The 23039-nt window shown below is 31.2% G+C and overlaps 2 protein-coding genes and 1 non-coding gene across 7 annotated transcripts; all 3 read right to left on the bottom strand.

The window, feature by feature from the left end:
• Positions 1 to 3008: 3008 nt before the first annotated feature.
• On the bottom strand, positions 3009 to 3116 carry LOC131173701 (small nucleolar RNA R71). The gene has a single exon (XR_009144014.1). It is a non-coding gene; the product is annotated as a small nucleolar RNA R71 (small nucleolar RNA).
• Positions 3117 to 13930: 10814 nt separating this feature from the next.
• On the bottom strand, positions 13931 to 16495 carry LOC110649166 (BAG family molecular chaperone regulator 5, mitochondrial). Of its 4 annotated transcripts, none has more exons than XM_021803612.2 (4): positions 16330 to 16456; positions 15525 to 15573; positions 15371 to 15440; positions 13931 to 14850 (listed from the first exon to the last, which is right to left on the bottom strand). In XM_021803612.2, exon 4 carries the CDS (start codon positions 14784 to 14786, stop codon positions 14160 to 14162), a length of 627 nt encoding a protein of 208 aa, XP_021659304.2. In that variant the 5' UTR covers positions 14787 to 14850; positions 15371 to 15440; positions 15525 to 15573; positions 16330 to 16456; the 3' UTR covers positions 13931 to 14159. The 4 variants fall into 4 exon arrangements, with proteins under 4 accessions (XP_021659304.2, XP_021659305.2, XP_021659301.2 ...); XM_021803613.2 differs by having other exon boundaries at positions 15525 to 15566; positions 16330 to 16454; XM_021803609.2 differs by lacking the exon at positions 15525 to 15573 and having other exon boundaries at positions 16330 to 16495.
• Positions 16496 to 17245: 750 nt separating this feature from the next.
• Positions 17246 to 21170, bottom strand: LOC110649163 (putative disease resistance protein RGA3). Of its 2 annotated transcripts, none has more exons than XM_021803607.2 (2): positions 17669 to 21170; positions 17246 to 17470 (listed from the first exon to the last, which is right to left on the bottom strand). In XM_021803607.2, the coding sequence occupies exon 1, from the start codon at positions 20969 to 20971 to the stop codon at positions 17696 to 17698; it is 3276 nt and encodes a 1091-aa protein (XP_021659299.2). In that variant the 5' UTR covers positions 20972 to 21170; the 3' UTR covers positions 17246 to 17470; positions 17669 to 17695. The 2 variants fall into 2 exon arrangements, with proteins under 2 accessions (XP_021659299.2, XP_021659297.2); XM_021803605.2 differs by having other exon boundaries at positions 17246 to 17574; positions 17669 to 21169.
• Between the last annotated feature and the right edge of the window lie 1869 nt (positions 21171 to 23039).

Below are 23039 nucleotides of genomic sequence, written 5' to 3'. Positions count from 1 at the left end.
GTAGGTATCTTCAATTCGTGGAAATTCGACAGTTGTTCGGGTCTGTGAATTTCCGGTCAGACAAACCGGCTACTTGAAAAGTCTCCGAATTGGATCGAGGTTTTGGCTACCCCATCATTGTCAGACGTCCCGAGCGCGTCCCCAAAGTCGGAATCGGCATAGGTAAATCCGAACCTTACTTTTTCATAATTTTCTAGTGCTTAAATAGGATTAAAAATCCATAAAATATTCGTGATAGCTCAGAAAATTATGATTCTTTTTGCATTAGCTTAGTAATATTGCTAAGGACTGCGGGGCAAAGTTTTAGAATTTTTAGAGCTTATTTGGATAGTTTTTGCAAAAAGAGTCAATTATAAGGACTAAATTGAAATTTTACATATTATGATGGATGACTGTTTGGATGGGCCCAGGAGGGGTTGTGTGATGTGATTGAGTTGTGGATATATGGATTGTGAATATAGAAGTCTGTTTTGAGCCCTTTTGCAGGTTGGGTAGGTCCTAGGTATAGGGGAGACTCTGCCAAATTTTCGGTACGACTTAGGATGTATTTGGTCTTTTTCTTAATCGTATTGAGTCAAATTTATTAAATGATTGTAATAAAAATTGTCAGGTGAGCCGGGACAGCCTTCTTCCTCCGCCCAGTCGCCGCAGTGACCACTGTCAAGTCTGTGAGTAAAATATTAATTTTAATTGTAATTTCGATATTATTATATGTTTAAGCTTGCCCATGCATCACATATATGTATGTATCTATATAGTTAAACTCTAGGCACGTTTTATGTTGCATTTACAACTGTTAAAGTGCCATGGATGTTGTTGTGGTAATTTGGAGCAGTGTGCGTGCGTTGGCGTGCGTGTGATGTGGTGTTGACTATGGATAGGACGGGTAGACACGGCTTGAGATCTTCGCTGGGACCCGGTCCTTCGGGGTAGACACGGCTTGAGTTCTTCGCTGGGACCCCGATTTGGTTTATTAAGCGAAAGTCTGGCTTGAGTTCTTCACGCACAAAGTTGGATTTAAGAGAGCTGTATAGGGGATCAGCTCCCATATATTATGATTGATATTATTGGGTGTGTGAGTGCTCCAAATTACCTTTTTGCTGTTATGATGTGGAAATATTACTAATGTTGCATTTCACTCTACAGGGTGCATTAGCTTTAGATAGTTATAGAGATTATGGTTAAAATTGATATTTTACTCTCTGAGTTGAACGCTCACTCCTGTTCAATATTTTTCCAGGCCACAGGAAGATATTTTTGAGGTTAACCTACTTTTCTCCCTCACTAGTCATTTATTAATTTCTATATAAACCAGTTAACTCTTAGAATTTTCGCATGTGTTAGAAATATTTATTTGAATTGGGTCTGTAATATATATTGTTAATTTGGACCTGTAAACTTATTATTTTATGCATGTTGATGGACTGGATGAGGGAGCTGAGCTCCCATTTATTTTTATGTTGTATGAGTATATGGAGGGTGAGCTGAGCTCCCCAATTGATTATATAATGTGTTTACAGGTCGGGTGAGTCAAAAACTCCCCGTTGAAAGGTCCATTTTATGGCCGGACTCTGTCCGGTTAAATTCTTGAAATTGGGCCCAAATGGGCCTTAGAGTTGGGTTAAGGAATAGTTAGGCTTACTACAGGCCTCGGGGGCTTTAGGTTGACCCAGGTCCTAGTGCCGGTCCGACCCATAGGTTGGGTCGTGACATTAACTTAGATCTAGAAATAGACTAAGGGTTAAGAGGGTTTTAATAGATTGATTAAAGAACCTAATGGGTCTTGGTTAATTTTAACTCCACAAAAGTAGGATTAAGTTAATTAAGGCACTCTTTGTTTCACTCGAAAGAGTTTTCAAAGGATTTTAGAATTAATCTCCTTTAAACCCATAAATTTCATGGATTGGGCTAGCTAGGGAAAATCCCAAAATGACTTAAATATGAACCCATAACTCTAAAATCGTCTTTTATCAATTATTGCTTGGAATTTTACTTTTGAGTATTTAGTTTAATCTCATTTTATTAATTTTCATTATTAATATTATCAATTTCTTTATTTTGCGAATTATTAAATTAGTCATTGTTTGAATTTAGTTTTGCATTTGTCATACCTTATGCTTCAAATTCCTAAATTTCTTTTATTAATTTGATTAAAATACAAATTTTACATATTTTATTTTACATCAAAAATTCAATTGAAAATACAACTCTCCGTGGGAACGATATCTTTTTCTATACTACTTGAACGACCCGTGCACTTGCGGTTGGGACACATCAAGTTTTTGGCGCCGTTGCTGGGGAGTTGTTTGTTTAAGATTGAATTCTTGATTATTTTAATTGTTTATAGTTTTCTCTTGGTTATCTTTTTATTTTGTGTTTGTTTGTTCTTTTTAGGTACTCTTAATCTTTCATGAGAAGAGCTAGAAGCACAAGTGACACATCCTTATTATTTAATCTTGAAATTGAGAAGTTTTATAGAGCCAACAAGAAAAAAACCTGAAGAAGAAAAGAAGCATTGAGAGCAGCTGAAATTGAACAAGAAATGGTAGAAGAAAGAGTTGGAATCGGTGGTGATAATGTTGAAAATGATCGAAACAATGAAAATGCAGCTCATGGTGAAGAAGTTGTAAATGCTAATGTGCCTAGGGGAAGTATGATGGATCATGAATTTCCTCGTTTTGATGACTTAGGAGAGAGTATAGCAAGACCATGAATTGATTCAATAGTTACAAGATGGATTTTGGGGTTCTTCAAATGATTCAAAATTCCCAATTCGGAGGTCATCCTTTAGAAAATCCTCATACTTGTCTTAAGAAGTTTGTTATGATCTGTGACATGTAAAAGCAAGCAAGAGTGTCTGATGATGCTACAAGGCTAAAATAATTTCCATTCTCTTTGAAAGATAGAGCATTGGATTGGCTTGATTCTTTACCTCACAACTCAATTACAAATTGAGAGCAGCTCACTGATGCATTTTTTGCCCAATACTTTCCACCTGGAAAAACTCAAGAGTTGAGGAATCAAATGATTGCTTTTAGACCAAGAGAATATGAGACTCTTTATGAGTCATGGATGAGATGGAAGGAGTTGGAGAGACAATGTCCACATCATGCCATTCCTAAATGGATGATAAACCAGAATTTTTACACAAATGTCACTCCTGCTATCAGAGGAATCATTGATGCTCAAACTGGAGGGGAATTCATCATTAAGCATGAAGATGAAACTTATGAGTTGTTAGAGAAAATAGCAAAGAACAGTCATCTATGAAGTAGTCTAAGAGGGTCAACTCCAACTCAAAAAAGGCAAGTTGCTGGAATGTATGAGCTTGATCCATTCAACATGATCAATGCCAAATTTGATGCACTCACTAATGTCCTTGCTAAGAAAATGGAGGATTTAAGTATGCTAGTCAGTTCATCATCATGCTCTGGAAGTTCTCAACAAGTTGCTTATGCAGAAGGAACAATGAGCTGTGGAGTAGATTATCCTTCATATGCTTGGAGGAATCATCCCAATTGTTCATGGTAGAATCAGCAAAATCAAGCTTCAACTCAAAACTTTCCACCACAACAACAAGGGCATCAATACCAATAACCTAGGCAACCGCCACTTAGTTTTCAGCAAAAGAATGCAAATCCTGCACCTCTATCAAAACAGCAAAAACAAAGTTCTACCACAAAGGCTTTATTATAACAAATTCTTGCTAATCAAACTAAGCATGATGAAGAGATGAGAGAGATGAAAGCAAGGCTGGAACAAATGCAAACACACAATAGGATGCTGGAAAATCATATTGTAAAACAAGCAAGCTCTTCAGGTACCAAATCAATGGGAAGACTTCCTAGTCAGATAGAAAATCCAAGGGAGCAATGTCATGCCATCACACTGAGAAGTGGTAAAATAGTGCATACTGAGAAGAGTGAAAAAGTTGAGAAGAGAGAAAATGAGAAAGATGTTGAGAGAGATGAAAAACAAAAGAGTGAAAAAGGGAGTGCAAGAAAAGGTAAAGAGGAGGTTGAAGAGAAAGAAGAGAAATACATACCTCCAGAGCCTTACAAGCCACAGCTTCCCTTTCCACAGAGATTTCAAAAAGCCAAGCTTGATAAGCAATTTGAGAAGTTCTTAGAGGTTTTGAAGAAGCTATATATAAATGTGCCTTTTATCAATGCTCTTTCCCAAATGCCTTCTTACGCTAAGTTTTTGAAAGAAATTCTCTCAAACAAAAGAAGACTTGAAGATTATGAGACTATAGCCTTAACTGAGGAATGCAGTGTTATCCTCCAAAGGAAACTTCCTCCAAAGCTCAAGGATCCAGGAAGTTTTTCAATTCCATGCCACACTGGGGAATCATGTTCTATAAAAGCTTTATGTGATTTAGGGGCTAGTGTAAGCCTTATGCCCCTCTCCATCTATGAGAAGCTCATTATGGGAGATCTTAAGCTAACCCACATGTTTCTTCAGTTGGCAGACAGATCAATTAAGTATCCAGAAGGGATCTTGGAGAATGTACCACTGAAGGTTGGAAAATTCTATATCCCAGTTGACTTTGTCATTTTGGACATGGAAGAGGATTCTCATATGCCAATCATTTTGGGGAGGCCTTTCCTAGCTACAGCTGGTGCTTTGATTGACGTGAAAGGTGAAAAGCTTAATCTCAGAGTCGGAGAGGATCATTTAGTCTTCAACATTGGCAATGATAAGAAGAAGCAACATGAAGATGTAGACTCTTATTTGAGAATTGATATAGTTGATAAGTTAGTAAAAGAGCACTTTAGAAAGAGCTATCCGAAGGCTTCTCTTGAAAGTTGTCTTATCCCTGAAGGGAGTATCAATGATGAAAATCCAAAAGAGGTTGCATTTGCACAACATTTGAATAATAATCCACCTTGTCCTATGGCACCAATCTTTCAAGTTGAGCAAGTGGAGAAAAGTGAAGTAAAACAACCATCTCTCAAAGAAAAAGATGCACCAAAGGTTGTCAAGAAAGAAATGGTCGGATTTTTAGACAAAGCAACAAGGATCTTCTCATGTGATGGAAAGAAAATGAAGTATAGATTCATTGAAGCACCTATTAGAAACATAGGCAATAAATTCCAATTCCAGCCACCATGAAACATGACAAGAGTCCAGCTAAAGACTATAAATTAGCGCTCTTGGGAGGCACCCCAACTGCACAGCTTATGCACTCTCCTTATGCACCTATTCTGCACAGCATTTATTCTGTGTAACTTGTGCAGCTTTCTTATGCATCACCATCATCTTTTAAATTCACATTCTAGATGATAAAACACTGTCCCATACCAGGTAACTCTTTCTTTTTGCTTTAAAATTTAACTATTCCTGGTTATTCCTCTTTGCTTTGAGTTTGGGGGTATGCATTAATGTTTTAATTTTGATTTTTGCAAAAAGTTTTCACATTTTAATATAGGAAATAGTATAAAAAAAAAAACATTTCATTCCATTTCATTAGCATACACATACATTGTAATTAGATTGCATACATTATATTGTACATATATATATACATTACACATTATCTAGGAATCATACCATATAGATATTACAAATAGATTTGTTTTATTTAGTTAATGCATTGCTCAATTTTTTTTTAGGAATCATGCATTTATAAAATAAAATTTTTGCCAAGTCCTTTGAGTTATAGGAAGTTGCTTATGAGAGTGATTTGACTTACCTTTAGTTGGTTTTGTGGATTGAAAGTTTCCTAAGAGGTGCAAAGTTTTGAAGTATTTGTCGTTTGCCTATATCTTCTTAGCCAAAAAGTCACCCAACTAGTCATTTGGAGATGGAAGTGTTTAGAGAGAACTATAGGATAAAAAGTAGTCAAGTAGTGTCTCACCAATCCTAGAACAAATTTTCTTAACCTTTCGAGGTGAAATACCAGCTTGTACTTGAAAAGAGAGATGATTAGGCATTCTTTGATTTAAACCTTCTCATTTTAAACCTTTGGCCTTTTTTCTAATTAAAATTAACCCTTGCAAACTCCTTTGAGCCTTTATATTCCTAATTTTTCTTGAAACCCTTATTGCTACCTAGCTAATGAACCAAACACTCCAACCCTTTTCATGAGAATAATTATTTATAATATTAGGTACGCTATAAAAAAAAGGGAGAAAAAAAAATAATAAAAATGAGAAGAAATGCTTATCATGATGTAAAAATGCTAGTATACATGATTTTCATTATTGTCATTCAAATTGAAAGAAATCCACCCAAAGTAATTAAAGGAAATGAGTTTGGGGGTGGTATTTTTAGGAACAATCATCAAGAGAAGATACAAGATACAAGCTTAAAGTATCAAAGTGTCCCTCCATTTAATGTACTTTGTAAAATATGCTAGCAATTAAAAATTCTCATTGTATATTTCTCTCCTCTTTATATAAAAAAAAAAAAAAGAGAAAAAAAAGGGGTAATAAGAGGTGTACCTTATGTTTTCAAGATTGAAAATATTCTCATGCTTTGAATCCTTTTTACCCTTTTTCTTCTTAGCCTCATTTTGAACCCCATAGCCCCATTATATTCCTAAAAAGACCTTTGATCTCTTGATAGTACTTGCTACATTAGTGGAGATAGGAGTAGAGAATTTGCCTATGGGATTGGAAATTTATTCATTCACTCATTAAATTCCATCATTCTATATAGAGACACTTTGGCTATTAATTGTTCTAGAATTCTTTTTGAGCATGACTCTCTCTTTTGATTGGTTGGTTTGGGAATTTTGGATGATAATTGACTTGATGGCTAAGCGGTGAAAGCTTGGATAAGCATTAGATTCTTTGCATCTTGAAGGATGGGTATATGGATTGTTGGTATGGCTAAAAGTATGTTAAGTTACTTTAATAAGTGATTTTCATAGCTCTTTGGATAAGGCACCCCTAAAAATTGCATTATATTTTAAAGTTTACTTGAGGACAAGCAAAGACTTTAGTTTGGGGATATTTGATACATGCATTTTGCATAGTCATTTAGGTTTAATTTCATGGCCATTTTATTTGATTGTTAGTCACTTTTAGCTAATTTCATTAGTTATTTAGATAGTTTTTCATGATTGCCAATTTTTGGATTAATTTGTAATTTTACTTTATTTTGTTGGAAAAATGGTATTTTTGAGGAACTAAAAAAAAGAAATTTTGCCATTGAGGAGTGATTTCTACAGCCAAAGATGTCAAAAACAAGTTTCAAAGTTGAAGTATGCATTGGCCAAATTGAGCATTACTTGCCGCATAAGTTGTGTAGTTCTGCACAGGGAGAAGAAACAATTTTCCAAACCTGCCGAAATCTGCATAAGTTACTGCATAACTTATGCAGATTCATACCTTGCTTATGCAACCTCACGGAAAACTGCATAACTTATGCAGTCTTGCACCCTGCTCATGCAGCTTCGCACAGAGAGCCCAGGAACTAGCCGAAAACTGCATAAGGGACTGCATAACTTATGCAGTCCACTTATGCAGTTCTAATAAGTCTTCATAATGAGCTAGCAGAATATTCCCTCATAAAAATACACATCAAACACACCATTTTAGGGCTACTTGTCAGAGAAAAAGATATAAATAGGCCCTTATCTCATTTTAGAAAGGGGGAGGAGACAAAAAAGGAAGCAGTAACAGGGGAAGAGTCAGAAATTAGAGGGCAAAACGTCACCTCTCCATTTCTAGATCAGATTTGGAGTTTTCTTCTTTTCTTGCATATTTCCTACCTTTCTTGTATCGGGTTTCTTTAGTTTTTGTTTATTTTCATCATTTATTTATTCTTTTACTTAGAATTTCTTGTATTAAACATGGATTGTGAGTAGTTTTCTTTGATTTTGGAGTAAGAGATGTAATATTTTAATTATTTTTGTGGATTTGAACTGGGTTAATCCCAATTTAATGAAATTTATGAGGTTTAATCCATTTCTTGTGTGCTTATTCACATGCTTAATGAAGGGCCCCATTAAGTTATGTTCTTAATCCTTGGTTGAAGCACTGAAAGGAGAAAATCAAGTGATAGTTAATCAAGAAATTGGACTTAATTAACTTAGATCTAGAAATAGACTAAAGGTTAAGAGGGTTTTAATAGATTGATTAAAGAACCTAATGGGTCTTGGATAATTTTAACTCCACGAAAGTATGATTAAGTTAATTAAGGCACTCTTTGTCTCATTCGAAAGAGTTTTCAAAAGATTTTAGAATTAATCTCCTTTAAACCCATAAGTTTCATGGATTGGGCTAGCTAGGGAAAATCCCAAAATGACTTAAATATGAACCCATAACTCTAAAATCGTCTTTTATCAATTATTGATTGGAATTTTAATTTTGAGTGTTTAGTTTAATCTCATTTTATTAATTTTTATTATTAATATTATCAATTTCTTTATTTTGTGAATTATTAAATTAGTCATTGTTGAATTTAGTTTTGCATTTTTCATACTTTATGCTTCAAATTCCTAAATTTCTTTTAATTATATTATGTTTTTAAATAATAATTATTAATATATTATTTTATAATCATAGATAAAATCAATATATTTGTGGTATTATGAAATGATAATTAAGGTAAATGAGTTAAATTTAAACATGACAAGCTAATTTAATAAGTGTGTAAAATGGTTAATCTTGTTCGGCTCAATTGGTTTATATACAAGGAAAACAAAAGGAATTAAAGATGATTCCATTGAAATTGAAAAAGAAAAATCGTAAAAAAAAAAAAAAAAAAAAGTAGTTTGATTTATGCTACAATCACAATGAAGGACAATAAAAAAAAAAGTTGGAAAAGAGGTAGAAATGCCAGATTGAAGACGAATGCTTCTGCCATTATAGTTTTCAAGGAAAAGAAGAGATATAGAATTTTGTTTATTTCACGAAAAAATATTGTTTTGAAAAAATTTTTTAGTGTTTGAAATATTTTAAAAAATAAATTAATTAAAAAAATAAATTATTTTTTAAGAAAATAATTTTTATTTTAAAATGAGAAAATTAATTTTAATAATTTTATTAAAATATAAAAATATTTAAAATATATATTATTAATTTAATATTATAATTAAATAATAAAAAATATTTTTATAATAAATATTTTTTTTAAAATAATTTTTATGAAAAATGTTAATGAGCCTTAATTTAATAAGAGAAGAAATATGTTGGTATATGGATGAGAATGAGTTGGGTTTTCATAAAAATTATTTTATTTAAATTTAATTAATATCATTAAAATTTAATTTCATTTTAAATTTGATTAAAATTTATTATTTACTATTTAAATCAACCTCAAATACAATTATTATTATTTAAAAAAAATTCTTAATCTCATTTAATTTTATATATTGTAATGAATATTTTATATTAAAAATTATTTTAATTAATAATTTATATTTAAAAATTTAATAATATTATAAAATATTTAAATTTCATTTTATATAAAATAAAATATATAAAATTCATATATATTACTATAAAAAATATATATTTTATATTTAATTAAATATTTATATAAATATATTTAAATAATAATACTCAATACATAAAATTCAAATAAAACATAACCTTATTTTTTAAATTCAAACTCAATACAAAACTAATTATATAAAACTCAAGTTCAACCTACTAAAATTTGGTAAAATTGAGTACTCATAAAAATTTCTTCTATTGCCATCACTGTATTAGAAGGGTGCCCATTTTAATAAGAAAAAAAAAAGTGCAATTGAGAGAAAGGGCATAATGGTCTTTGACCATCCTAATAATGAGTGCACCAGACTTCTTGTAGATTGTGAGGAAAAGTCAATTACGCGTTGCGCAGATACTGTTAATGTGGACAATGTAAGCACTATACGATAGTTACAAATTTCTTGTTAATGTGTTGGCTCACTTTTTAGCTTAGTTTTTTTTATATATAATTTACATATAAAAAAAATGTTTTCTATAAAAGTTATTCTCTAAAAAATATTTTTTAATAAAATATTTTTTATTATTTAATTAATAATAAACTAATTACATATATTTATATTATATATATAAAATTTATATATTTTAATAAAATTATAAAAATTAAAAAAATAACTTTCTCAAGTTATTTTTTTTTTAAATAAATTATCTAAAATTATAAAAATAATTGACATCCAAAGCCAGAGATGATCCTGAAATGTGAGCCAAATGAGTCTGAAATTTCATGTACAATTTACCACATAAATTCCTTCAGAAGGTTTTGAAATCAAATGTGAAAAATTGCATTAAAGATGACAAGTGATGTGATGTGAGAAAAAGAAATTGGGGAAGCTCTATGCCAAGAAGAAGTTAAAAAAGAATTGGCCCACTGATAGCATTATTTAGAGCAGAAAGCAGATGTCTATTGAATGCTACATCATTATAAGCAGACAATAATCAGTCTAATCCTGTTACATAAGATGAAAGAACTTATAAAAAAAAAAAAATTTATATGATATATGGTATATTAGTCTTCAGTGATCTTAGCATAAAAGAAAAGAAAGGGCAAAAAAAAAAAGATAATTGTACAATTTTGTGTTTCATTTAATTTATTTTTAATTTTTTTTTATTTAAATTAATTTAATTTAAAAATTAAAATTTTTTAATTGAATTTTAAAAATTAAAATTTTTAAATTGAATTTTAAAAATATTTTTCATGAAAAACGTTAATGTGTCTTAATTTGAAAAGAGAAAAAATATGTCGGAAGAGTGTCAAATATTAATAAGAAAAAAAAATGTGCAATTGAGAGAAAGGGCATAATGGTCTTTGACTATCCCAACAATGAGTGCACCAGACACAGATACTGTTAATGTGGACCATGTCAGCACTTTAATTCAAATGAGAGAGCTGAAATTTTTTTAAAAAAATAACTATATGATAGTCACAAATTTTTAGAATTCATTATCTATATTTGTTTGTTAATTGTTGATTTTTCGTTTTATATAAGATATTCTATATAAAATAATTTATGTAATATTAATTTTTCTATTAATAGTTTAAATTTTTAACATATTAATATATATTCAATATTATAATAGTTAAATAATAAATTTATTTAATAAATTAGTTTATGAACTTCTTTGAATGAATTTATTAAGTTCACTTATAAATTAATTTGATAAATTAATTTTATTAAATAACTTAAAAATTAACTTTAAATTTAATTTACTAACTTTAAATTAATAAGGTCAATTTATTAACTTCAAATTTAATTTAATCAAATTAAATATCTAATTAATCAAATCTCGAATTTTTTCCGAGTGGTAATGTGAACTAAATGAATTTGGAATTTAAGTAGAATTTAGATTTTCCACAAAAATCTCTCCAGAAAGTTGAAATTCAGTGTGTTAAAGGATATTTATAATTACACTAAAGATGTTATGATCTGTCTGCATTATGTGATGTGACAAAAAGATGATATATTCTATCTGCATCATGCTCATGAACATTATTCATGCAATTTACAATTTGATATTTTTAAATGAATATTTTATTAATTAAAAAAAAATAAATTATTTTTTAAAGAAGTAATTCTTATTTTAAAATGAAAAAATTATTTTTTAAATTTTAATAATTTTATTAAAATATAAAAATATTTATATATATTATATAAATATATATTATTAATTTAAATTTATATTTAAATAATAAAAAACATTTTTATAATAAATATTTTTTAAAAAATAATTTTCATAAAAAATTTTAATGAGCCTTAATTTAATAACAAAAGAAATATGTTAAAATGAGAAAGAAAATGGATAAGTTACTTATGAAAATTATTTATTTGAATTTAATTAAATATTATATTTAATTAAGTATTTTTATAAGTATATTCGAGTAATAGATATTTAATATATAAAATTTAAATTCATCAGAGATATTATTTTTTAAATTCAAACTCATTATAAATATGATTATATAAAATTTAAATTCACCCTATTGAAATAATTAAGTGAAATCAAATACTTATAAAAATTTAATCCATTGCCATCACTATATTAGAAGTGTGTCTATATTTAGGGATAACAATTAATACAGTACTTACAAAAATCACCTTATTTGAATCTGAACCCGATTAATATTATAAAAAATTAAATCTATTTTAAATCTATTTAAAATTTATTTTTAACTACTTGAACTTGTATCAGATCAGATTATCATTATTAAAAAAATTAAATTTATTTAATTTTATATATTTTAATTAATATTTTGTATAAAAAATTATTTTAATTAATAATTTATATTTTAAAATTTTAATAATTTTATAAAATAATTAAATTTTATTTTATATAAAATAAAATATATAAATATTATTATAAAAATATATATTTTATATTTAATTAAATATTTATATAAATAAATTTAAATAATATATATTTAACATATAAAATTTAAATTCAATTCAACTTTGATTATAAATCTCAAATTTATTTTATAAAAATTCAATTAAATCAGATATACGTACGAAACCCGACATATTAACATCCTACCCATATTAATAAGAAAAAAAAATGTCCAATTGAGAGAAAGGGCATAATGGTCTTTGACTATGCTAATAATAGCGCACCAGACTTTCTGTAGATGGTGCGGAAAAGTCAATCACGCGTTGCACAGACACTGTTAATGTGGACCATGCCAGCACTTTAATTGAAATGATAGAGCTGAATTTTTTTTTTTAGAATTCACTTTATACATATGTTTGTTAACTGTTGGATTATGAAATTGTAAAAATTTAAAAAATATTTTTTTTTATTTTAGAAAGAAGAAAATTTTTTTTAAATAAATTATCTAAAATTATAAAAATAATTGACATCCAAAGCCAGGGATGACCCTGATATGTGAGCCAAATGAGTCTGAAATTTCGTGTGCAATTTACCACATAAAGTCCTTCAGAAAGTTTGAAATCAAAAGTGAAAAATTGCATTAAAGATGACAAGTGATGTGATGTGACAAAAAGAAAGTGGGGAAGCTCAATGCCAAGAAGAAGTTAAAAAAGAATTGGCCCAGTGATAGCATTATTTAGAGGAGAAAGCAGATGTCTATTGAATGCTACATCATTATAAGCAGACAATAATAAGTATAATCCTGTTACATAAGTTGAAAGAAATTAAAAAAAAAAAAATTTAATATGATATATGCTATATTAGTCTTCAATGATCATGGCATAAAAGAAAAGGAGAAAAAGTAATTGTACAATTTTGGGTTTCATTTAATTTGTTTTTAATTTTTTAACTTAAATTAATTTAATCTAAAAATTAAAATTTCTAAATTAAATTTTTTAATTTCTTAATTTATAAAAAAATAAAAAATTTAATCTTTATTTTTTAAATTAAATTTTTTTATTGTTTGATTTAGCTAAGAAAAATTTTAATTTCTTAATTTTTAAATTAAATTAAATTTAAATTAAAAATTTTAAATTAATTTGAAAAAAACTAAAAATAAATTAAATCAAACATTTTCGAGTGAAATTGAACATTAAAGCTAAAAAAAAAAAATGTCACTAACAAGAGAGTTGTTACGAAAGCTCCTTGACATAGGATACCATTTGTGCATAGGGCTATCCCTTGTAATCTTCAATGAGCATTTTTCATAAAACTTTCAATTTGAAATTTTTAAATGGTTCACATTCTAAAAGTTACTTCCTACTTTTTATTTCTAGGACTCAAGCTCTTTCATTCCATCTTCCTCTTTATTTCCTCTTTCCATTCAACACAAATATAAGCTTTGATTCAAACTCTCTATTTCTTGGAAACTTCACTTCCCAGGATGTTACTTACCCTCATGGACTAAGTAAATTGCTTCCTTGAAAGCGAAGAAAGTGGCTTCCTTTGCTTCCTAATAAATTGAAATAAAATGCCAACCGAATAAATTAGCCTTGTTAACTTTCCTAGGAACTTGAAGTCCCCCCCAGCAACCAAACAAGGGATACAATCAAGAACAAGAAAAATTAATTGGAAAAAGGAGGTAGAAATGCATTAATCTTTTCTTTTGAATGAAGTCTTTTGTTTTGTTTCTTGAGTTGTTACAAAAGGATGTAGAAAAATAATTATCATCAGAACTTGAATAACTACAAAGAAAAATCTAAAAAACAAGATATATATTTAGAGCTAATCTTCATTTATACATGTGTGACATATATCCTTATACCACAAGAAGAAAGTAACCTCTAGCATTTTTCATGGCTCACACAGAAACCTCTGCAAACATCTAAACCCAAGACATTCAGCAGAGAACCTCTCCATCTCCTCACCACCTCTTTCCTTACAAACCTGCCTCTCCATCTCTGCTAACACCTCATTCCAATCCCTTGCAAACCCACAACCAACACACCAATCATGGCCAGCACTTCCACATATCCCATCCACAATCTCCTGCAGCCCCACAATCCTACGGCTGACCTTCCTCCGTGCCTCCCTCACTGTTGGATTGAACCCAGGTACTGAGTCCAGCCTTAAAAGTAAACCCATCAAGGCCTCATTAATTCTGAGTTTCTCTCGTTCATTAGTCCTAATGGCATCCACTGTCTCTTGCCGTTGGATTTGGCGTTGCAGTTGATCAGCTTCGGAATTGACTGATGATATCTTTCTGTAGAGGGTGTGGATTACATGGGCCCTGTAGGCAGATTGGATCTTGGTGGCGGCATCTGGCTGAGGAAGATGGTCGGTTATGGGGATAATGGGATCTTCGGAGGGAGAGTCAATGGGAATTTCCTTGGTTTCTTTAGGAGTGGTGTGGCCATTATGGAAAGCATAGGTGACAGTGGTAGTGGAGGAAAAGAATGAGAAATTGCAAGAAGTTTTCATAGCAGTTGAGAACAAGACTACAAGAAAATGGCAAGACCTATTGGATTTTTGTAGCAATCAGTATCTGATGAAAGAAGGAAGTGTTAAATAAGATCCAAAGAGAGAAGTTTAACACACAACTCATAAGCATAGTTTCAGCCCTGGTTTTCATCCTTTGTAAACTAATAAATTTTTTCCTCCTTTAATGCACTTACATAGTGTCAAGTATTTTTTCCAAATCCATTCAGAAAATTTCTGTAGCAAAAAGTTGAAATTGTTTTAATACCTTAATTTCTGGAATTCAACTAATCTTTTTGAAATTAAATGCAAATGTGGTAATGTCAATGTAGAGCAAAGGACAATTCAAGTTTAGGAGAAGATAAAGCAAACTGTGAACCACAGCAATTGACAGCCGTCTAATGTATAATCACTCCCATGACCAGGATAGACCCCCATGTTCAAGGCATTTATCATTGCATTCCATCATCATCAACAGAGGAGCAAAGTTCATTGGAATTGCCAGCTTCTCAAGGGAGTGCAGGTGCAATAAATAATAGCAGTATTTAGATAGAAAAATGCTTCAAATCTAGAAATAAATATGACACCTGTTTGTTTGCTACTCTTTGAGAACTTGGAGATCAATCAAGATTTGTAGAAACATTAATCCTTCCAACTCTGCATATAGAATCAGAACCAAACTTGTTAAACCTTGAAACATATAAGCAAAGAAAGAATAAAGTACGCCATTGATTAACTTACAAAGATTTACATCATATAGAAGGAGCTGATGATCCTCTATTTCTGTTTACTTCAAATATGTCATTATAATTAGGCACACAGTAAGAATCTCAAGGATATGAGCAATCTACTGTCCAACTTTAATTTTTGAAAAGCAAACAAATATCATAGTTTCAAATGTCAATAGTCAAAAGGCAAAAGTTTTTTCTTTCTTTCTTAAAGCATATGGCCAAAAGCGGGGGGGGAAGGGGAAAACAAAGTTCTATTGAGGGTCAAGTTTCAATTTTAGGGTTGATGCCCCTATGTTAGGTGCAAGAAAGAAAGCAATGACACCAAATACTGCATCCAGATTCAATAAGTGGAAAATAGCAGATCAAATCTGGCACTTTTATGTGATGGACATTTTCTGGACATTATTTCCCCCTTCCTTTCCTCTTTTATGGAAGATTTTGAGTATCTCTGAATCCATGTTAGGAAAGAGAAACCCTAGCAGTCGATTATATTTCTAAAACTGAAATGAATAGAAATTATCAAGCAAGAAAAGAAAATTATGGCAAGAACTATCAATTGCCTAATTCAATGAAATACCCATGTCAAACATCCAGCAGAAAAACAGGGAATCAAGGACTGATCATTACTTGCCATATAAAACAAGTAACCCTTTTGATAAATGGCGTACAAATGTTCAACAAAGATTCAATCTTTCAGTATGCAACTACGAACTAAAAGAGAACCCAGAAACATATCTATGACAATTTGATAAAATGGGGCATGGATTGAACTTAAAATAGCAAGGATTAAAAGGAAAAAGTATGAGATTTCTCACTTGCAGGTAAATAGACCATATGATAGGGAACCCAACAGCTGAGTTGTGTTCTGCTGTACTTGATACCGGTTTCTCACTAGTCATCTCTTCCTGCTCTTCTCGCTCTTTCTAGTGCAGTAAAGCATTTTCTTTTTTTTTTTTTTATTATTATTATTATTTTTATTTTTTAAATGTCATTGGGCTGGCTAACTAGCCCCCTCTCTCTCTCTCTCTCTCTCTCTCTCTCTCTCTCTCTATAGCACTACAAAATAATACTTTTTTTAGATACAAATATTCAACCTTTTTTTTTATTTATAGGAAATTAAACATATATTGTTTTACTTACTGAGTTAAATTACTTTTTCTTTGAAACTGGATCTTCATTAAAATAAATTACATAAGTTTAATTTTTGTAATAATTACTTAATCCGGAAGAGTGAAATTGAAATTAAGGATTATTGGGAAATAAATAGAATGCTGATTCAAAAGATCCCACAACAGAATCATTATTTTGATCTTAACTATTGCCAAGTTTAACTCTATATCCAAGAATTAAAGCTGCAAATTTTGTTACCTACAAGGTTTAATATATGTAACATACTGTGTTCAAGATCAGAGCACATGAAGTTAATTTTAACAAGCTAAACTCTTCTTAAGAAAACAAAGAATGCATCTGCGAGTGAAGTCAACTTCAGGTAATGGATACTGTTGTACTTGGAAAGACATTCTTGTGAAGCTGAGCTCTGTGGCATGCCAGTTATTTGCTCTAAAAGAACTGCTGTTTGTTAGTTTACTGTCAACAATTGTCCTCTATAGTAAACAACCTTCTTCAATCAAACAATATTATCTTGCACGATTGAATCAACCCCTGGGACCATAATCAAGAAGCTAAGACAAGGAAAAGAAGTTAGAGTTGTTGGTTAGTTGCTCTAGTTAGTTAGCTGATCAGTAGTTACTCATAACTGATAAATAAGAGAATTAAGTTGTAATTGGGACATCAAGATTAATCAATACAATTTCTATTTCTCCCTCTTGATCTTTCTCTCTCTCCTTCTCTTTCTCCTCTTTCTTCCATTTCTTCCCTCTTTCCTCTGTTCTTCTGTTTGGTTGTAACCAGGTCACAACATTGTAAGAGTTTCATAAATCACCAATTGCTAACATGCTGATGGAGAAAGGCAGCAAGTTGAAGTTCCTCCATGGCCAAGAGAGACAAGCATGAAAGTACCAACAAGAAATCAGAGGACTATTGAATTACTATATAAAAATCTGCAAAAAAAAAAAAACGAGGAATTTGTAAGATGAGCATTAACTTGCATGTAGAAGTACTTTATACTTTTCTGATGAAAAGTTTTGTACATACCAGCAAAACAGCAAAGGTTTCTTCTAATTACAGTTGGTAGAGGCCGTTCTGTTGAATTGTTCTGGAGTCTATTTGAATATTTGGGATGTGGGAAATCTTGTGCCAGCCTTCACCCATTTTGTTTCGCCATCTCTCGTTCAGTCTTGAACATGCATAGATGGATAGATACTGTAATCCAGTGAGATTTGCCATCCACTCTGGTAAAGACATCAAACTATGACACCTTTCAATTATGAGACATCGCAGCGCAGTTGCATGTTGAAGCCCCTTTGGGATAGCCACCAATTCGGGAATGCCAACCAATCGAAGAGTATGGAGGCTTTTAAGGCCTTTCCATTGCTCATTGTCATCATTCTCACCTTCAGATGCAGCAGTAGTCAACCTCGAGCAATCAAAAATACTCACTTCTTGAAGAGAAGTGAAGCATGGCAGCAACTCCTCTGGCAGAAATTCTAAATCCTCAATTTCCCAAACCGTCAAGCTTTTCAACTGAGACCCAGCATAGGAAAGTGGAGAAGATGGATGAAAAGAAGAAGATGAGCTGGAATTTGATACCGAAATTGTCAAGTTCAGTATCTGCTCCAATGAACTCATGCTAGATTTTTCCAATCTCAGTCTCTCAAGTGATGGTAAAGGTGGGATTGAAGTCAGGTTACGGCAAGAGTGTATCTCGAAATCAGAAAGACAACGCAATGGAAGCAGTTCTGCTGCTGTTCTATTATCCCCGCTGCATCTCCGCCATCCCTTCAGATTTGGGCAATTTCTGAGAAAAAGATACTTTAGGGAAGGGAAGAATAATGTGGATTCTCCTTCAGTATCTATGTACACTAGATTAGTTGATTCTTCAATTTCTAAACCTTCGAGAGAGGGGAGTATATCCAATGATGGGAGATGTTGGATGTTTTTGCAGTTAAGGAAAGAAATGCTCATCAAATTAACGAGGGAAGGAAACCAACTTGGAGACTTCACTCCACTGTAATCCCACAAAAGCAACCCTCTCAGATTTTGGTGTGGCCTTAAATTCTCCAATGACATTTCCTCAATATCAACATCATTTGCAACATCATCAATATCATTTTCAAGTTGACTCCAATCTAAACTCAAGAGCTGAAGGTGTTGCTTCTCTTTCAAATTGGCAGCCTTAAAATCTGATGCTGATGCTCTATTTTTCACTGCATACCCTAAACTGATTCGTAGCGTTCCTTTCAAGTTGTTTAAGGCATGTAATTCATCAAGTCCACCACTATGCTTGGAGACAGAACTATCTCTGGCAACAAGGAAGTTTGATAATTTTTCAAGGCATGTCAATTTCCCAATCCCACGAGGCATATGACTTAAGGAATAACATGATTCCAGGCTAAGTTGCCTAAGATTGACCAACTTTTTTATGTCTTTTGGCAATTGTTCAAGTGCCATGCACTCTACCAGTTTCAGAATTTGTAAGTTCTGCAGTCTTGTAATAGAATCAGGAAGTATCTTGATCCTTTCATTCCCAGAAAGATCAAGATACCTTAGATGCTTCAGTTTATCAACAGAACTCAGCACCATCTCAATGCCTGAATCATGCAGATCTAACACTCGTAAACGTCGCAGCTTGGAAAAAATCAAATGGCACTGGTCTTCTTGGATTTCACTCCATTTTGATCCATTTGGTAGAAGCAATGACCTTGCCTTCCTTACTTTAAGCAAAGAAGGTAAAACTTCCCATCTTGAGTCTGAATTGGAAGCAATGGATATATGTCGAGTTCTTTCATCAACATATGCCACATTTGAATCTAGTACGGCACTTGCTCCTCCACTCACTAATGCAGCGAGATCATGCATCAAATCATGCATTTTACAAGATTCTATGTTTCCCCACCTGTCATTTTCAACTTCTTGAAAAAAAGACCTCGAAAGAAGATCCGTAAAGTATGCAAGACCAATCTCTTCAAAGCATTGGGAAGGATCTGATAACACGATATATCCTTGTGCCATCCAAAGATGTATCAATGTTTGTACATTAATTTTGTAATCTTTTGGAAACAATCTACAATAGGCAAAGCATTGCTTCAAATGTGAGGGTAGATGATTATAACTCAATTTAAGAGTGGGTAAAATATTACTTTCTTGCTGATCTACTTTTGAGAGTTCCTTATTTTTGAAAGACAACCATTCAGACTCAGTATTTCTATAATACAATAGAGCTCCTATTGCTCTAATGGCTAGAGGGACCCCTGCACATTTTGCTACAATTTCCTTTCCAATTGCCTCGTGACTTGGGCTCGGCACTTGCCCTCGTTTAAATGCCATTTGTTTAAACAATGACCAAGACTCAATTTCAGACAAGCCCTGCAATTCATATATTGAAACTGAGCGAGTTATCTCAGCAACCCTTTTGAGACGTGTGGTTATTATTATTCTACTTCCTCTGGCACCACCTACCAATAAATCTTTCAAACGAAACCATTTTGCAGGATCCTCATTCCACACATCATCCAACACAATCAAATAATTTTTCCCAATAATATTTTCATGAAGGATGTTTTTCAGTGTATCCATCTCAAGATTACTACGTCTATCACCAGTGACAGATTCTACAAGCTTTTCAACTATGAGTTTTACATCAAAATTATCAGACACACAAATCCATAATTTTAGCTCAAAATGTGTTTTAACTTTCTGATTATTGTATACAAGTTGAGCTAGTGTTGTCTTTCCTAACCCTCCAATTCCAACTACTGAAATCACTGGCACATTTTCTTCAAAGTTGGAACAAAACAAAAGCTCTACAATTTTGTTCTTGTCCTCTTCTCTACCAACGACTACTTCTGGTAAAGAAGAGTGAGTTTGTTCCCTTTCCCTGATCATTTCAGTCTCAGATGTCTCTTTTTGACGTTCTTCTAAATGAAACTTCCTGTCTAGAGCTATCTCAGCCAATCTATCTCTAATTTCTTTAATCTTGTGACCCATTTTGAAACCATAAACAAGCTTATTGGAATGTGAAAAGAAAAGGCGTACCTCCTTCATAATTCTATTGCCAGACATCACTTGCCTACGAAGCTTCTCTGTGGAAAAATCATCTAACAAGTCATCTGCATCGTAGAAAGCTTCTTTTAACATCCCAAGCCATTCTTGAACTTCATTGCTCACAGAAGATTGCTCCTCTGCATGAAGCAGCACAGCTTTGATCATGGAAACTGTTTTCTTCAGCTTCTCGATCTCATCCTTGACACCCCACCACAACCCAATCTCCTCGAGGCCACGAGAACCCAACTTTTTGATGATTTCCTCTGCAATGTTGAAGACGACTGCTTCTGCCATTTCTTCTTAGTGAATGGGGAAACAAAATGTTCCACAATTCACTCTTTGAGAAGTCTAAGTTGATGCGTGCCTAATGTTCATAAGTAGAACCTATTGTTTTTATATATATATATATATAACTGTATAATAATATATTGGATATATTATTTATTATAATTTTAACTATATGCAATTTTTTTTTCATTTTATTTCTATAGGTTTTCATAAGTATTATTCTTATATTTAATTAATTAAATGGGTTTTATAATTTTTTTAAATTTTATATTAGTGAGTTTTTTTTTTTTTTTTTTTTTTCATTGTGAGAGGATAAAAGGACAAAAAAGGAAAGAACTAATTTATAGAACCATTGCCCAAAGTCAAGAAAACGTTAAAGTTATATATTGTCTTCTTTTAGAAAAGCCCAAAAAATTGAAAAGAAGCTAACGTGGAAGGAAGGCTCATAAATTGCGGAAATTGATTTTTTAGGGAAAATAATTCATATAAAAAAAAATTTTATAAAAATAATTTTTTTTTAAAAAATAGTTTTTATGGGAATATTTTTTATTTTTTGATAATAATATTAAATTAATAATTATATTATATAATGCATAATTACATATATAAATTATTTTAATAAAATTATTAAAATTTAAAACAAATCTTATTTTAACGAGAAAAACATTTTTAAAGTCTTAAATATTAAAAAATATAATGAATATTTTTTTAAAAATATGTTTTATAAAATAAACAAACTTATGCATTTTACTTATTTTTATATATGTTTCTCATTATACATATTGTGATTTAAGTCCACAATAAATTAACTTTTTAAAGTAAGAATTTATCGCAGAAGTAATATACAAAATCTTCATCTAAAGCCAAGAAAAAGGAAAGAAGTAACGTGGAAGTAATATATAGAATTCTTATCCAAAGCAAAGTGTCCAAAGGTACAGCAATATTCTGCAGAAGCTTTTGCTTCACGAACGATGGAATAATACAACATGATTCCAGCGAGAAGCTTTCTTCAAACAGAAGAAAGATGTGATTCGTAAGCCCAAAGATGAGAAAATTGAGATTTAGCTTTCACCTTTTTTTCTATTTAATCTCTGCTTTTATTTGAATCCTTAATTCCAACGCAAAACACTTTAATATTCTTGGAGGGAGATTGATATGGAAAGCATAACAGCATCTCACCCGTTCGAGAGAAAGCGTAGTTGTGATGGCTTCGACTTTCCAAAAGAGATAAATATCACTCGTTTAATATGTTATAATCAGCACGTAAATTTAAGTGATACATGTAAATCGCACAATTATATAATATAAAAAATAAAAAAATAATAACACAGATTTTAACGTGGTTCAATTGTAAGGTCTACGTTCACAGGCAAGATAAGAGAAAAAATTCCACTATGATAAAAAGAGCAAACAAGATACAATCACTCAGAACTTTCAAACTCTAACCTCAGTGTGTTTCCCGAATATCTCACAACTCTATCGCAAAGGGTAGAATATTTTCAAGTCCAAGCCTATCAGCCTGTGCCCTCCGCTACCACCACAGATCTCACTTTTTATCGTGTGAAATTTTCGAATCGGATCACAATTCGAATCCATAAAAAATATATCCAAAATTTAAGCCACCTAAAAAATAGCATAATAACTATATCATCAAAAGCAAAAAACACAGTGTTTTGGAGTATATGCACCCTCTCTCACATAGATATAAAATAGTTTTCTATAATACATAAAACAGTAATAAATATGTAAGTATAAGATGGGCTAAAAACATATTTTTGAATCCCACTTCTCTAATTTTTATATAAAAAAATGTATATTATATTTTAGCCTATTTAGAATATTTAATAAGCTTATGTAAAAGAGAGGGTGACATTGGATAATATTTTTTTTTTATCACCAATATTAGAGAGATATAAAACATCATATAGTGCCCACTTGATAATTAGCATCAAGGCAATGCTTTTTCACATTTCTTAACGAATAAGTCTCTAATTGAAAGAAAATTTGCATCTAATATAGAATTTCTCTCAAACATTCATTAAAAATTTTCAGATAAATTTAAGATATCATATTA

This window comes from Hevea brasiliensis, chromosome 14 (assembly GCF_030052815.1).
Source record: "Hevea brasiliensis isolate MT/VB/25A 57/8 chromosome 14, ASM3005281v1, whole genome shotgun sequence".
Taxonomy (NCBI): Eukaryota; Viridiplantae; Streptophyta; class Magnoliopsida; order Malpighiales; family Euphorbiaceae; genus Hevea; species Hevea brasiliensis.
Note: the sequence above shows the minus strand (reverse complement) of the source record. Positions and strands in the feature narration are given on the sequence as shown.